This window comes from Molothrus ater, chromosome Z (assembly GCF_012460135.2).
Source record: "Molothrus ater isolate BHLD 08-10-18 breed brown headed cowbird chromosome Z, BPBGC_Mater_1.1, whole genome shotgun sequence".
NCBI lineage: Eukaryota > Metazoa > Chordata > Aves > Passeriformes > Icteridae > Molothrus > Molothrus ater.
Window position 1 is genome coordinate 23,292,298 of NC_050511.2, and position 18,100 is coordinate 23,310,397.

The 18,100-nt window shown below is 37.6% G+C and overlaps 1 protein-coding gene across 4 annotated transcripts in view; it reads left to right on the top strand.

Moving 5' to 3' along the window:
• The window catches only part of AP3B1 (adaptor related protein complex 3 subunit beta 1), a 153,012-nt gene that overhangs the window by 112,213 nt on the left and 22,699 nt on the right, over positions 1 to 18,100 (top strand). For all 4 annotated transcript variants that reach the window (XM_036403599.1, XM_036403598.2, XM_054517948.1 and 1 more), the window contains 2 exons: positions 9,988 to 10,219; positions 13,137 to 13,221. In XM_036403599.1, the coding sequence (XP_036259492.1) occupies positions 9,988 to 10,219; positions 13,137 to 13,221 (317 nt within the window). The remainder of the gene's footprint in view (positions 1 to 9,987; positions 10,220 to 13,136; positions 13,222 to 18,100) is intronic.

Consider the following 18,100-nt stretch of genomic DNA (forward strand, 5'->3'; position numbering starts at 1 on the left):
AGCAGTGTGGGTGGGATTGGGTGGTGTTTCTTCTTATGAGTGTGAAAAGAAATGTTGTTGTGAAGGGTGAATATGTCTTTTGACACCACGAATTTTATTCCTGAGTCAACACAATAGTGTTTTTAAATTTAAACAAATAAACTGAAGGTAATTTGTTTTAAATAAACCTCTTCGTTGCTTAACAGACTACTAACTAGTGCAGGATTTTTTTTTCTTGCTTTTTAAGGATGGAAAACAAAGCTTAAGGAAAGCAAAACACAGAAAAACAATGTTGTTATGGCCTAAGATCAGCTGTAATTTTTTGCAGTCTGAGGACTATAGATTCGTTCAGGTTAAAATATTATGTGTATAATTAAATAAAACTTGGAGAAAATTGGCACGTCAATATCAAGTATAAGAGATGTAGTGTGGTGCACACAGAGATTCTTCTCCTGCATTGAGGAAGTGCTGATACAGATGTCTACATGCAGTGAGTTCAGTGCTTCTTTCAGGCTTTTGTCCTTGTGAGTAGTCTACTGTGCATTAGGATCATCCTGATAGAAGCCAGAATAACATGTTGCATTCTTCAACAACAGTGTAGTGAATGAGATTCAAATATAGTTGTATGAAGGTGGAAAAGATTTAATTTATATGCTGGCATTCATAAATACCTGTACTAGATTTTTAATATAGTGAATTAAAAGTAGAATTCACTTTGGCTTGTGGGTAATACTGTGTTATTACCCACAAGTGTAATATGTGTTTCAATTAAATTATACACTTATCCCAACAGATTATGTCCTTTTCTGGGGAAAAATCTGAGCTAGATGCTTCTATTGAAAGGAACCAATATGCAGGAGTTGTTATTTTATAAATCTAACTGTAAGATTATACATTATGGCCAGTAGGGTACAGTGTGTTTTCACTTTAGAGGTCTCTGGAGTACTGGCTGTTTGCCAAAAATCAAAATACTGTACTAGAAACCATTTGTAGGAACTTCTTTGAAGTCATTTAGACTCAATGCCAAAATCCATATTAATCCTTCTCAGCAATGTCCACTATTTCAAATTCATAATTAGCATGCAAGGTGAGGCTGACACCTTACTCTGTTTTTCTAACTCCTGAACTACTTCAGGTAATCAGAGAATCAAAGAATCATTGAGTTTGAAAAAGACCATTGAGTCCCACTGCAAACCTAACACTGCTGAGGCCACCACTAAACCATACTTCGAATCGCGGTTCTCAGACTTTGCCATTTAGTGGTCAGTGGAAGAATGGAATCACTGAATTGAAGTAAATGACTTGGTTTTGTATTGGGAGAATGCCTTTTATTTGAAACACCTAATGACTAAGTGTTTCGTGCTGCTTGATGAAAGTCTCACATATGCATCAGCCACCAGACCATGTGGTTTTCACCTTGTGGAATCATACATAGGACAGAAGGACAGAAAATCTTGAGATATCCCATACACAGATATGAATTTTACCAGTTGAAGTATAGGAATTTTCTCTTAGTATTCCTACAAAAAAAATTTCCCTCGTGTCTTTTTAAGCCCTTTTTATAGGCCACTAATAGTCCCAGCAGACCTTCTGGAGGAGAATGTGTACTTCTGAATTTATACCAAGGTTTGTATCCCATAATTATGTGACTGACTTTAGCGCTTCCTTTCATGCTTGTTTCATAACTTAGACTTAATCATGAGAATATTCTCATTTTGTTGCTAATGGAGTTTTTTCTTATGTGACATTTAAAAAGATTTTACTAATATTTTCATTTGATTATTCATGTGATTCATTATGCTCAGTAGAAGAAAATGGCAAAGATGCCAAATCTCACATAAAACCAGGTGTTATTGTAATACAAAGCTTTAGGCTCCATTATTTATGCAAAATGCAAGCTGTCTCACTGGCCCCCAGTTACACAGAACAGGTGCACACTCTGTTTTGAAAGTTCTTGATTAGTCTAGTATGGAACTGCTAAGATTTTTCTGCTGTTCATGAACTCCAGGTTAAGGCCCAATTCTCGTTCCTTTATATCATATAGTCATATTTATGCTCAAAGAGCAATAGTTTCTATTTATATAGAGTAACTGCAATTGTGTTTAGCTGATTCTATTTTAAGAAAACCGTATGAAAAAATCTAAGGGATATAAAAGTATTAGAAAATAGATAATTTAGTACTACCAAAGATTTTGATCATCTCTGGATTCACAGCTTATATCTGTGAGAAGGTGGAAAGCTGTGGGTAGGAGTCAGAGACTGAGGCAACAAAGGGAACCTTTGGCTGGGCTCTGCTACAGCCACCTGACCAAGGGGAGCCCATGGACCAAACCTTCCTGCTCCAGCACAGGAGGCATTGTGCCTGAGGGTCGTGGCCTGCAGGGGAACTCAGCCACCCCAGCAGCTGTTGGGAAAGTAGCTTGGAGGGCTGAGGCAATCGAGGAGACTCCTGGAATGCGTGGAGGATAACTTCCAGAGCCAGGTGACAGCCCTGCCAGAGGGAATGTGGTACAGGATCTGTTGGTCACCAGTGCAAGTGAGCTAACTGGACACCAGGACTGGAGGCAGCCTGGGCTGCAGGGAACATGCACTGCTGGAGTGTGCAGCCCTGAAGGATAGGGCTTGGGCAAGGAGTAAAAGTTCAGCTCTTGAACTTTAGGAAAGCAGACTTCCAGTCCTTTGGAAACCTAGTCTGTGGGATCCCCTGACAGACTGCCCTCAGGGACAAGGGAGTAGAAAAGAGCTGGCAGATCTTTAGGGAACTCTTGCACAGAGCATGAGAGCTGGCAATCCTCAGGAGCAAGAAATCAGCCAAGGGGGGCAAGTGACCGGCATGGCTCAGTAGGAATTTGCTGGTCAAAGTTAAGGGAAAGAAACCAGGACAGGTGACCTAGGAAGAGTTTAGAGATGAAGCACAGCTGTGTAGGGAGGCCGTGAGAAAGGCCAAGGCGGCAAAACTGGAACTGAACCTGGCAAGGGACACAAAGAATAATGGGAAGGGCTTCTACAGGTACATTAACCAGAAAAAGAAGGTCAAAGAAGGGGTACCCTCTCTAATAAACAGCACTGGAAAACTGGAGAACTGGTAACAACAGAAATAGAGAAGGCTGAGGTTCTTAACAACTTTTGCCTTAGTCTTCAATGGGAAACTCTTCCCACACCTCTTGACTGGATGGATAAGAGGATGAGGACTGGGAGAGCCAGGTCCTTCCCACTGGAAGAGACGGTGAGTTTTGTGACCACCTGAGGAACCTGAATGTACCCAAGGAGATGCATCCCAGAGTCCTGAGGGAATTGGCTGCTGTAGTTGCATGGCTACAGGAAGGGCAGGTCCTGTCTGACCAAGCAGTGGCTTTCTGTGATGGGTTGACTGCATCAGTGGGTAAGGGAAGGGTTACAGATAGCATTTTTCTGGACTTCAGTAAAGCCTTTGACATGGTCCACTACAAGTGATAGGAGCTGGGAAAAGGGTAAGACACTGGGGTAGTAGAAGTACCATCGTAAGAGGTTAAATTGCAGTGAAGTAGGGTGTGAGGATCAGATGGGATCCAAGCATGAAGAGGGATAATGGGACAAGTGGGATTTCCCTGTGGTTTTGGGCTCCTTTCATCCTGCCCTCCTGCTCTCCCTATTTTGCCTCCCCCTCTGTCTAATTGGAGAGATGTACTTGATGGGTGGACTGTTTTATGGATAAGAAAGTGTTTGGATGGCCACATTCCAGAGAGTGGTGGTCAGCATCTCAGAGTCCTGATGGACATCAGTGATAAAGTGGTGTCACTCAGGAACCAGTGTTATTTAGTATCTTCATTAATGACATAGACAAAGGGATCAAGTGCACCCTCAGCAAATTTGCAGATGACATCACATGAAGTGGTACAGTTGCCAGACCTAAAGGACAGGATGCCATCCAGAGGCAAATGGACAAGTTCTCTCATAAGAGAGCTTATGGGTATTTCATGCAGTTTACCAAGGCAAAGTGCAAGGTGCTGCACGTGGGTCAGAGCAGCCCTGGTACCAGCACAGGCTGGGGATGAACAGATCCCAGCAGCCCTGCCCAGAAGGAATTGGGGGTGCTGGAGGGTGATGAGAGGCTGGACATGACCCAGCCATGGGCACTCCCAGCCCAGAGAGCCACACGTGTCCTGGGCTGCATCCAGAGCAGGGTGGGCAGCAGGGCCAGGGAGGGGATTCTGCCCCTCTGCCCTGCCCTGCTGAGACCCCACCTGCAGGGCTGCATCAGCTCTGGGCTCCCAGCACAGGAAGGACCGGGACCTGCTGGAGGGAGTCCAGAGGAGGCCACAGAGATGATCAGAGGGATAGAACACCTCTCCTGTGAGGAAAGACTGGAGAAGAGAAAGCTTTGGAGTGACTTAATTGCAGCTTTCTGGTACCTCAAGGGAGTCCACAAGAAAGGTGAAGAGGGACTTTTTACAAGAGCATACAGTGACAGGACAAGGGGCATGGATTCAGACTGAAAGAAGGCATGTTTAAATTAGATATTGTGAAGAAATTCTGTTCTGTGAGGGTGGTGAGGCACTGGAACAGTCCAGTCAAGTTATGAATACCCTATCCCCAGAAGTGTTCAAGGCCAGGCAAGAGCTCTCACCAACCTGACTTAGTGAAAGGTGTGCCTGCCCATGGCAGGCACATTGGAGCTTGATGATCTTTATGATTCCTTCCAATCCAAGCCATTCTGTGATTACCTTGAGCATGTGATTCTTCTTGGAAGGATGATTTGAAGCCATACAAATATACAAATATTACAGTTAAAAAAAAAAAAGGGCAGAGAAACATTTAATTTTGGCAATGTTACAGAAGCAGACTATGGGCAGCATAATAAAAGTGGTCTTTTTTTGAGATCTATCTCTGGGTGATTTAAAAATCAGTGGAAGCTATTTGAGCAGTTTGAGTTTTATTTCTTTTGATTTTTTTTCATGCAAGGTTTTGGAGACAAAAGTATTAATCTAAATTATTAATCTATCAATATTGAAATCAAGTAACAATTTTGGGAACTCGTTTTATAGTGTCTGAAATTGTCTGAATTCAGTAACGGTTTAAAGATACAATCATTAATATGGTAACTTTCAATTAGCTTAATTGACATGTTATTAATTACAGGAAGTGTGAAGCCTAAAAGTTGGTGATGACACAAAAAGAAAGGAGTTAGGATGTATGCTTTTAGAAGATATTTGGTAGATGTAGAGCAGTTAGAGGCACCTTTGGTGAAAAGTGTTTTCCAAAATTCAGCATATGTCCTTGAGTGTCTGTATGCCTAGATAAATTAGCCCAAATAAAATGACAGTATCCAGTGCTTTTCTTAGATTGTACAAAATAGGAGCTAGCTTGATTTCTTGTTTGGTTTCCTTGCTCCCTGTCAGGGGATTCTGTCATCACTTTGGCAAACCATGTTATTGTGACTTAGGTATGCTGTAATGTTGGGATTTCCAACAGCCTCTTGAAATAATACAAACTAGGAAGCTGACATACTTTGCTTGCACTTTATTTTATCTGTTTATGAATTAATAGTTGTTTTTTAAGAGCTGTATAAGGGAGACATTGCCTGGGGACTGTGAGTAATATATAACTGTTAATTGAGCAAAAGATCATATTTCCTGCCACTAGCTTACTTTTGTTTTTATGTTTTTCCACCTTTCTCCTAATACTAAAAATTTATAGTTAAGTTGCTCTCATGGCTTCAGTTGAAAGATCATGTAAATGTGGCTGGACTGTGTGATAGCCCTTCTCCTCTTAGCTGTTGCAGAGTTACTGGAGCATAGCCTCACTATGAGTGTGAGAGAGGTTATAGCTCTCACAGCTCAGTAGGTAATTCTTGGATTATGTCATAGATATTGCCAGTAGGAGGATTACTTAGATTAAATGTTGTAGTCCACTGCTTTAACAGAATGTAAATTAGAGGAATAGAATTATAATTTTCCTCATCCTTAGAAGCAAATTTATTTTCCCAATAATACATATTTTATCCAAACATATTTATGAGCTATGATCAAAATAAGTCTATGTTCATTATTGCAGGATTTTTATACTAAAGAATAAGTACAAAAGAAAACAAACAGAATTTTGTGTCTGTAGTAATAAGAGTATTAATAGTAACAATGCTTCTTTAAGATCTCTCTCAGACCAAACCATTCTGATTCTTTGTGACTCTGCGGTACTGCGGAGAGGAATGTATGACCGCCTCTCTTTTCTGTAGTAGGTTTAATAAACCATATAGTGATTTTTATTTTAAATAATTAGGGAAAATAGTTTTTTGCATCAATGTAAGCTTAATTAATAAGAACTTACTGAGCTGGCAAAAAGAAACATGTTCATATTGGGAGGATTCAGTGGTTTGTAACTAGTTAGCTTAGTTGCAATAAAGAAAGCCAGAACTACTACTGTCAGTGATCTTACACTTTTCCCTTTTTTTCTCCATGATTGGGGGGGGGAGAGGGGCAGAACCCTGATGTTGCTCTTGTTCTTATACAAGAGGTAGTTTAAAGATACTTCTTTTAGGGTGATGAATTATCTTTCTGCATGTGCAGTTAGCCTTTTGGCTAGACCAATTGGTACCAAGAAAGTGTAAACATACAGTATCAGTGTGGAGTCCCTACATGTGGTTGCTTTCAGTCAAAATGGGGTGGAAGGACAGTCAGTATTTTAATTTTTTTTACTGTCTTTCTAAACAGCTGTATAAAAAAAAGTTTTGCGAGTTTAATCTTAATAATCTAAACCCAAAAAAGCAGACACACTCTGTCATAAAATAACTATTAGTGACTAGTTTGTATCCTATAAATCTAACTTGAGTTGATAATATGGTCCATTACCAGCTAACTGCACAGAGTATTTTTCATTTTACACTCTTCAGTTACTTTTTAGTGAAGTGTTAAAAAATATGAAGCTTTTCTCCTCTCTAAAATTGCACACTGTCTGTCTGTTATTAGGGAGATAACAGCTCTTATAAATGTTTCAGTAAGCATTAAGTAGACAGTTATGTGCACTCTCATTCCACGCTTATTTGCTTACTGTAATAAACTGATAAAATATGTGTGGTTTGTCTCTGTGTATCTGCAGGCATCATGAGTCACATAGATTTCCTTTAGAAATAATGTTGTGTCTGCAGAATTGATTGGTTATTTTCATAAACCATCCAAAGGTACACAAACGACTTCTATTATTTAAACATATGCTGTGTAAGATTTGTAGGAGATTATCTCCTGGTTAGTAGATGCTTCTTGTTCTGTTAACTCTGTGTGGTTTTATTTTAACCCTAGAGTGATTGCAGGTACCTGCCGCATGGGTTTTATCGCAACTACTTGAAAAATTTTAGAATTAAAACAAAAAACTGTTTACCAGACTGATGCAGCTGTTAAATACATCACATTACAGTCACATCAGCCTTTGTCAGCTCAAAATCCTTACTAGCAAGTAGAGGTTTTGAAAACTCCCAATTTTCCAGAATTAAATTGCTTTGTTCAACATATGTATGTTTTATTTATTTTCAGTACTGCCACATTAAATGCAAGTGAAAATTAATGTTGTGTACAAAGAAAGATGACTTAAACATTATGTCATTATTCTGAGGATCCTGTGTGGTTTTGCTGCTATGTATAGTATGATGTTGAAAATAAAAGTGAATGGGCTCACAAGCTTTTTATTACTGAAAGAAGAAATAATGCTGAAGGGGGCATAGGCATAGATTAAAATCTCTAAAAATTACAAAAGGGATTCAGTAAAACTTGAATCAGTGTTACTGATTTAACTATAGTGACACTGTTTTTCTCTATATGTATGCATTTTAGAGCAGCTCATCCTGGGTGCCATCATGCAGCACAGGTAGGACAACCAGGGGATCTGGCCTAGCCAGCACAGGTTGGTAAAAGGCAAACGTCCAAAAGGCTGAGGCCAATAGTTCAACAAGGCCCAGTGCTGGGTCCTGCCCTTGGGTCACAACAACCCCAGGCAGCTGCACAGGCTGGGGCAGAGTGGCTGGAAAGGACCTGGGGGTGCTGGTGACAGCAGCTGAACATGAGCCAGGCTGTGCCCAGGTGGCCAAGAAGGCCAATGGCATCCTGGCCTGGATCAGCAATGCTGTGGCCAGCAGGGCCAGGGCAGGGATTGGCCCCCTGTGCTGGGCACTGCTGAGGCCACACCTCCAGTGCTGGGTCCAGTTCTGGGCTACTCATTATAAGAAGATCATTCTGGTGCTGGAGCAAGTCCACAGAAAAACAATGGAGCTGGGAAAGGGTCTGGAGCACAAGTCTGGTGAGGGAGCTGGGGGTTTTTATCCTAGAGAAAAGGAAGCTCAGGAGGGACCTTGTCACTCTACAGCTGTTTGAAAGGAGGGTGTAGCCAGGTGGGGGTTGGCCTCTTCTCCCAGGTAAATGATAGAAAAAGAGGAAATAGCCTCCTGTTTGGCCAGGGGGGTTTAGGTTGGGTATTAGGAAAAAAAATTCTTCACTGAAAAAATTATCAGGCATTGGAATGGGCTGGCCAGGGAAGTGGTGGAATCACTAATCTTGGGAGTCTTCAGAAAGCATGTGAGTGTGACACCTAGGAACATGGTTTACTGAAGATGGCAGGGCTGGGTAAACAGTTGGACACAGAACTTAGATATCTTTTCCAACCTCAATGGCTCTATGTTTCTGTATATCTACTTGACTGACTTCTGACTACTTTTTAAGTTTTCATTCCTATTAATAAATATCATTAATAAAGCCAGCCCTAAGTTAACGCAAAGAGGCTAATGTACTGCAAAATACTTTTGTTAACATGAATCAAACATAGATCTTAAACTTGCTAATGTAAAATGAGAGAACCATTTCATGAAATAACTTTTCTGTTATGCATGTCCTGCTCAAATTGAATTGAACATTAAAAGCCAGAGGCTGCGCTTAAAACTTAAAAATAAGGTTTAAATTCCATCTTAAAACTTGAGTTTTGTCATTATTTGAGTAATGGTTCAAATAGCATACTAATTTGACTGCTAATAACCTCTTACAGTTATTGTCTCTTCCTGTGTACCAATAAGGTATTCATTATTCAAGGTATTTCCTTTATTATTTCTTGACAACTGAGGCATTTTTTTGAGAGTTTGACCTTGACAGTTATTTCTAGAAAACTAAGAAGACTATTAATCTGTGGAAATTTGGGACTTCTATTCAAAGATGTTTTTGAGTTTTCAGTAACTGTGAAGGTCCATACATATTATACCTTTTCCAGTCATTTTTTTGTTACTTGTAAGAGTGGTCATGTGATGTCACAGGTCATTATTTTATAAATATAATTTGAAGTAACTCTAATCTTTCCTTAAAACTTGTGTAAAGTACTCAAATTCACTTGTTTTCATATTTCTTAAACTCCTTACTTTTGAGCTCGTTACTTCCTTGTCAGAAGTATCTGGGATTTTGTTTGCACACTGAATGTCTTTTCTTTATGCTTTTTCTGCAGGATAGAATGGATTGAAACATCCTTTGGATTTTTCTTATTGCTTCTAGCAGCAAGACTATTTAAAAAGTGTCAGCATCTTTCTGCTCTATATAACTATGTTTTTACTGTTTCAGCAGTGTAATTGTTAGACAACATTTTTTGTGGTTTTAACAAGAGAAACAGAAGACAATTTCTCACTACTTTCACCTTACACAATGAGCTTGGGAATACCCTTGAATTCTGATGCACAGAATGTTTTTTTCTGGAAAAAACATAACTAACTGTAACTCTTAAAAAACGTGATAATTTAATAACTAACTGTAAAGCTAAAAAATTGAAAACAGATTTATAGTGGAAAGTGAGATAGCTACAACAAAGGTATTTTCAGCACCAGAAATGGTTTTGGGCTCTGTATCTGATATCTATTACTGCAATTTGCTTATGTATTTCACAGGTTTCTGGTTCACTAAAATTCCAACTTAAAAGCAGGTGCTCTAACTGAGTGAAAAATGCAGTATTCAATTGTCGTTTTAACTGTTCTTGACTTACAGCATTTGCCAACTATTGTGTTATACTTAACAGGTCACTATGCAAGTCTCTGTGCCAACAAAAACACATGAATTGCTTCATCGAATGAGTGGGAAAGGATTAGCAGCCCATTATCACTTCTCAAGACAGCCAGGCATTTTTGGTGATCTTATGGTACCTGTGCAAGTGACAGTAACAAACACAACTGATCAGAAGATAGAGAACATTCACATTGGAGAGAAGAAATTACCTCCAGGCATGAGGATGCATGAGTTTAATCCAATAGGTAACCATATCCTATCTCAAAAAAATCAGGTTCTTAATCTTCGGCAAAATTTCAAATAGAGGAAAGTGGTTTTGCATAGTTACGTGTATACTCATATATGTGTGTGTGGTGGGGAGGGTAGGTGTACACATCTACACAGACACTCATCAGCTATTAACTTGTTAAGACCAAACCTTTCTGCATGCCTACAAACTTTGATTCTCTTGCTGTCCTATTTTACTGACTGGCTATTATGGGCTTCTATTAAAAAGGAGGTTTTGATTGTATATTCACAATTATTTTCTTACTTATCTTTAAGTGAATCTAAATGTATTATATATATTGGTGGCTCAGAGCATTGCCATTGTGAGCTTATGGCAGTAGAGTGGAAGTGTATGTTTTAGTTTGGCTTGTGTCTACCATAGTTCCACAAATTGTGTCTGCTTAGATTAGATAAAAAGCAATGTCTAGTCAGACCCGATCTAAATTGTTTTACTTTCTACTTTGTAATCAGGATGGTTTTTTGCTACATTTCTGTGGAAAAGAGTATAAAACTTCAGAAAGAGCACAGATCACAGCAAGATTTTTCAAGATTAAAACCTGTATACACAATCTGCTTTCTTTTCTCAACAGTTCTTTTTTTTAGGACATTGTGGTATAATCAGAAGGAGCAGAAGTGTCTCTGTTTCATAATAAAAATTCCTTTCCTTCAATGAGCTACATTATTATGTGAATATGTATCATGATAAAAGAATACAGGAAAATGTTCTTAAAGCAGAACAGTGAACTAAAGAGTATTATTTTAAGTAGCTAAGACGTTTGTATTAAATGGCTGTAAACTATTGAAATAATTCTGTTAACATAGAAAAGATTATGCAGATTTACACCAAATAGCTACAAAAGCAGTTGTCCAGTACTATAGTTTATATCATAGTTAAAATTAATAATAATAACTTTTTACATCTTGGTAATGATGCGTACTTGATCAAGGCAGTTACTTTTAGAATTCTATTAGTTTGGGGTTTTTTAAGTGAACATTTTGCTGCTTATTCCTCAAAATAAGTCCAGCTCAGAATTGAAATGTCAAGTTAGTTTTGCCCATGGGCTTCATTTTATATCCCTACCTGCAAACATTTCAAAGAAATAAAGCACAAAGGCTTACCAGTAAAAATCTAGAAATACTGTAAATCAGATCAGGAGATACTACACCCACAATAGTATAGCAATTAACAGTAACCCACTGTTACCCACAGTAACCACAGGAGATACTATACCCACAATCGTAGCAATTAACAGTAGCATTCACTTGTCTCACATAAAAGCATGGGGTGAAAAAAAGTGGAATTAATGAATTATCCACTTTGGGTTCCTTGAGCTCCACAAAACAATCCTACCTTGTAAAGTATTTATTTCCCCAAGAAAGACATTGCAGTATTTGTCCTGAAAAGCTATTGGTTTCTTGTGCAGAAAATAAGCTCTGTAGTTCTTCCAAAAAAATTTTTTTTTCTTGCTTGAATGCAAATTTTCTGTATTCTTTATAATTTTGTGTAGGACTAAGCCTATATACCCTGTTCTTACTACATTTTGTGTTTCCAGTGTTTGGAAAACACATCCTACCATTTACCTAGCAGACCCAACAGAAGAAGAAGTGTCAGCATAGACAGGTATTCCTGCTGGAATATAAGTCTAGTTTTGCTTCAGTCACTAAAAGTACTGTTGACAATTGTCCCAATTCTTCCAATAGAAATAGTTCAAATTATTTCACCCAAATCCCTGTGCACAACACTTTCTTGTTGTTAAGTGTGTTTGAAGCTCCCTTTGAAAACATTAAGCTCAAAGAGTTCGGTAAAGTTAATTCTGAATTTGAGCTTGAACCTTTAAACTTTCAGTGCTTTAAATAGACTCCTTGGAATACTTTTTTTTCTACTCAGTTCCTAATGTTAGTTTAGACTTTAGCTAGCAGCATTAACTCCATCTTTTCTGCATTTTTGCAAACCTAATCTTCAAATAGTTAAATTTTGTAACATTTTGTCATGGAGCAGCTGTCTACTTTCAGTTCCTGAAAAGTATCAGGTACATTATGAATAATCTGTAAATCAAGCATTCTTCTGCCTGCCTATTCTTTTTTATTTTAATTCCTCTCTTTTAAGTGTGCTTTCAGCTCTTCATTGTAATCTTGAGAAGGCAAAGTCTGCTTCAATGTTTGTTTTTACTTATGTAAGAAAGAGCTTACAAGGAAGCTTACAAGTCTTTAACAAAAGCTTTATCTCTACAACATTAGGGAAATAGTGTAGTGATTTAGCCAAGAATTTAAGAATGAGTATGTCTCTTGACATCTTCACTGCTAAGAGTGTCTCAGTCTGCATTGCTTGTATAGCACAAAGTCATCTTCCATGTAGTGTTCATAATCCTTCTCCGTTCCAACTAATGCAAGTAGAATATTGAGGCACAAGTAAACCACAGAAATTATGAAATAATGTTAAGTTCAGCTTATTTTCCATTATGGTGTATATTAATGTAGATTTTATTTGTTGTATTTTGCAATTTACTAACTAAATCTGCAAACCAGTGTTCTTGAAAATGAAATCTCAGTGCTGGATCTGTGCACAGTTAAAAGGATGTCACTTCAATTTTTTTTCTGTAAATAATTTTCCTTTCCTTGCTTTTCTAATACAAGGCCTTATTCTGTTGATAGAGCTCTTAAGACTGAAATGGCAGCATTTCATGTGCATTAACGGTGTGAGAGGGGGAATCCAGGACGCTTAAACATGCAAGTGTGACATTTGGGTAATGCCTATTTGTAATAAAACTACAGCTGTTGGATTTTTTCTTACAGAGCTTTTTGGGGGTTTTAGTTATGTGAAGTTTGGAGGGTTGCATCTGATGTCTTCTGTTGCCTTGCATGTGTACTTTATCTCTTAAAAATCTCTTCATGCAGAGTGCCTTGAGCCTGGAGGATCCTTTACTGCTACAATGGGGATTGACTTCTGTGATTCTACCCAGACAGCCAGTTTCCAGTTATGGTAAGTTCTTGGGAGGGGGAAGGTAATTTTTTGCTCCTGGAAGGTAAAACTAGTGTTCATTGGAAGCCTACTTGGTATCAGACTCACTGTTTTATTAAATATTCAAAGAATTAAACAAAATTTACAACATTATATACATCCACGATGTTTTAAGAGAAATAGCACATTATTAGTGTTCAGTTTTACTTTTACTAGCTTTATTTTTTTGTCCCGCTCTTCTAGGGATTCTTGTTAACATTGTCTGGAAAGGAGCAGTCATGTCTGACCATTCTACTTTAGTGTTTTGTGTGTGTTCTCCCTTTTAAGAAACAACAAGTCAAAATGGCACATAGTGTGAGCAATTTTACTACCCTGAGTCTTTATTATGGGTGCTTGTGGTTGTTGTAACATGACTGCCTGAAAACAACCCCAAAACTTGCCCACCAAAGAAATACTGTAGATTCTTTTAAATCAATAGTGAGAATGAAACCAAGTAATTGGCTTGCCAACTAAATCTTGTCTAATATGCCTGATTTACATTTTTTGTGCTCATTATTGGCGTGTGCAGCATCCTCTTTCTGCCTCCTAGGCTAGCAGGGAACTCGTTCACCCAGTGAGAGTTCTGTTACAAACTAGCATTTGAAAATGGGTTAATTTCAGCATTGGGAAAAAATGGATGGAGAGAAATGGATGGGAGAAAACTTGAAACCTTCTTTTAGGGGATTGTCAGGTTTACGTAGTTTTTAAACTGTGCAAAAGCATATATAGGTCTACAAAATTTTTTTACATATTTTGAAATAATGGATTTTTTATATGTTTTGTGGCAAGAAACACAGCTTTCAATATTCAGTACAAAAAGAAGGATATTGAATAGACATTCATATTGCTGCATTTCAGTTTAAGGGAAGCCCTTTGTGAAAGTTCTATACTTCTTCCTTTGGAAAATTTCTGTAGCAATTTTAGTATACTGCTACTAAGCACAGCTTGTTCAACTGACAAGTTACTGGAGATAGCATGAAAATCCTAATAATAGAGATGTACCCAAGTGAATCCTAAAGTACCACTGCTAAAATAACATTTCTTGTTCTGGGGGCAAGGATGTTTTACTATTGGATTTTTTCTTTCCAGTTCTCAAACTTTTCCTTGTACAGTAGATGCTCCTGCATAGTCACTTTACACATATTTGTACTTCCAGCAAAATCTCTGCAGCATATAGTTTATGCACGTCATGCTGTTATAGCTGGTCTGTTTGCTGTCTGCTGGAATTTGGAAACAGCTTTGAACTGTTGCCTGATGTTTGTTTGGGAAGGAGGTTCCCTTTTAGGCAGTGCAGTTTCAAAATTGCTTCAAAATCATAGACTCTGACTCTCTTTATCTAAATAAATTTTGAATTTTATAAAATAGTATCTTCTTGATAGTTTATCAAGCAGAAATATTATTTTTAAAATAAAGCAGATATTTTTCTTTCAAGTACGTCATTTCAGTCTACCAATGATTTGATTTTTAACTTACACCATTTATTGCTAAGAATCTTAGCAGTGATGAGGATAAGCAATGTAGCATAACACATTGATTTTATGCAGATCATCACCTTTATGTTTTGGGAGGTCTGCTGTATTAGTGATATATAAAAACTGATTACTTTCTCCAACATTGCCTAGTAATTGTTTATTATTTTCCTATTAGACAAACAAGACAGATCAATATTCCTGAACACCAAGCAGACTATGAGTAACATCACTGTAAATAGATTTGCCTCAGACCTCAGTGGTGTATTCATTTTAATGATTTAGACAATGTGAGTCCAATGACAAAAGCGCTCAAGCTAAGTTTAAAATTAAATTAAGAATAGGAGTTGCTTGCTATGTTCCTTTACTAATTGATAGGGCCTTGTTTCTTTGCTGTTAGTTCCTAGAAAATAGTATAAAAACAGGTAAAACATTATTTGCATTAAATTTGCTATTTTACACTGAAAACTTATTTTGTTCAAAATCCTACTGATCTTCAGTATCACTGAAGAAACTGTGCAGTGTGATGTTTTGGGAGCAATGTCTCAAAGAACTCAGCTGCAGGCTCTGTAACTTACTATACTTTTCAAAAAGCTTTTATCCAAAAGAAGGAATGACTTCTAGAAGTTTGTCAAAATGTTGAAATAATGTGCACACAAAGGTGTCTATATTCTCGTATTTCCTGTTAACATATCTCTATGAAAGATGTTGTCAGTTATTTTACATTTTTGCTAGAAGTATATTCAGCAGTAAAGTGTTCCTGATCATAAGAATTTTCTTTACGTTGTTCTAAGAGGAGCACTTTATCTTGCATCAAATGTAATTGATCCTGAAGCAGTGTAATCACAATTACTCACTTTCTTAATTGGCCTGCCCAAAATCAGAAAATGGAAACCGATCGGCAGTGTTTAAATCAATAGCTTTGTAGTAAAGCTTGTGGGGGTAGGGACATAGTGGTAATGGGTAGATCAATTGGTCTTAGATGCCAATCATGGACTGTGTGTTTTGCATAGCAAACACTACCCTTCAGCTTAGGGATGTGCTGTTGTACTAGTGGTTCAATAAATACAAACTGTATAAAGAAAAAAACTAACATGAGTCATAAAATATTTAGATATTTTTCTGAATTTGTTGTACAAATCAAGGACAATAAAGGAGAAACTGCAATATAGAGGTTTGAAGGAATGAGCTTTGAAAGACCTGCTCAAATACTATTTTTGGTAAGCAAAAATAGTACAAGATCACACATCTAATTAAAGTGGGGTGAAATGCCTCAACTTGAAAACTGTGCCTAATGCATTTATTTAGAATGTATATTAGGATGTTCACAGCATGTACTTGTGAGGAGAACATCTTTTCATTGTTATTTTTCTTACGCCACCTCCTTCCAGAAGCAGCTATTTCAGCCACACTGGTGTTCTGCATGATAATGCCTCTCAAGCAGAAAGTTAAAGAGGACTAAATGGAGGGACTCAGCCTTTTAAAAGATTTTTTGAATGTTACTCTTTGTTTTTGTGTTACTTTGTTCTCATTTTGCAAGCAGGATAGACACAGCTTAGGAGTTTAGAGCAATTTGTTATTGGCTAACTCATATGCAAGGTAGGTTGCTACCTTGTTGAATTCTAGTTAAAGTTTAGTATACTCACCATCCAAGTAAGAGACCTGAGCCTTAGCTAAGCAGGTAGGCATCAGGTGAGCAGAGAAAAGGTTGGAATGGATTCTTGATATAACAGACTATCTGCAATACTCCACTGACCGTGGAATTACTTCCTTTTTTCCCCATGTCAGATGTTAAAGATTTCCATGTTAGTGTGGTTTTTGTTGAATCCTTGAGCTCCTAGTGTTCACCATGTCAACAATCCTACCACTTGTGTTATCTTTATTGTCTTACATGTCCCTTTTCAGATATTCTTTTCAGATATTCTCAAGTCTTTCTCTCAGCTTACTAGTTTTTTGAGATGTCTGAACAAATATATGGGAGCTTTGCTATGTCAGAATTTTGCCCATGGATCCTTGTAATGAAAATATTTGAATCCCTTGAGATGAAAGACAGGGAAGGTTATAGAGACAGAAAGTTATAGCCCTTACATGCCCTTACTCTATTTTTGTATGTGTATTTAGCATTATGAATTTCTGTCTGTGTTTGTATAACTCAGTAGGCAAATCTCCAATTTCTTGTAGGCGCGATGAAAAACTAAAGGTGAAGAGGAGATGTCCTTTTTATAACATTGAAAGCTTATCTTTATGTTTTCTTTCTTTTTCTTTTCCTCCTCTCTTTCCAAATTACCTTAGTTGTTCCCAAAACCATAAAAGAACCACAGCTTTAAAGATAAAATTAAGTTATTGAGAGCCTGGTTCTCTTCTTTTTTCTGTTCTTTTGAAAAGTACGCAGGGAGTTGTTTAGCTTTCTTTGAAGCTGTTTGGTGTAGGGGAGATGTCCATGCCATGCATCTCTCTCCCTAGTTTTGACTTTGCATTTCCTCTCCCTAGTTTTCTCAAGGTTTAAGTGCAAAAAAACACAACCAGAGCTCCCAAGAAGAAAAATCAAATGAAAGCAACGGCTTTTGTGCCTTTCATTCTTTTTCAAAATAAATAGGTAATTGGAAAATTGTGTGACATGAGAGAGGTTTTTAGCTGGTTACCTTATATTGGCATTTCTTAGTGTCCCAGTGTCATCAGAAGGACCCGCTCCTTCTAATGAGGAGAATACATACTCTTGTATGTCTGTTCATTTCGTCTGTCCTGTACTATATAAAGAAAACATTTTGCTGATTACTCCAGAAGAGTTTGGTGTAGCAGAAAGAATCTAGCAATTTCTTAAATGAAGTAAATTCTGTGAATGAGATTTTAAAACTTTTTTCAGTCTGTTCTCTGCAGGTTTCATCTTATTTTAGAAGCTTTTGCTCTGAATTTTATTTTCAGTGGAAGATATTTTTTGCAGCATGAAATTTGCCCACTTCACTCGGTGTTGATGTAGAAATCTTCCCAAGCAGAACTTCTACCTGCAAAGCAAGTAAATGAAGAGGGTTGGTTGGGTAGCAGTCAGTATTTCTGTTGAGTGCAAGCATGCGTTCAGGTGTAGATGCTTCCGCAAAAGCATCTGATTAAAATTATGTAGTGGAATATGTTATGGAATATATTAAAAGCTAATGTTAGAGATGCAGGATTTTCTTCACATCACTGTCACTTGCATTTTCACTTTTTTTCTTGCTGTTTCCTTCCCTAGTGCTTTGTCAGCAGATCACCAAGTTGCTTATAAATGTAAGACAAGCAATCTGGTACTCTTCTCTTTATTTGATTACTCTAAAGTAGTCAGTTGGCCCTATTCCAGAACACAATTATGCCAAGATAAATAACTGACCTGGAAAAAACAAGGCTGGACATGAACAACT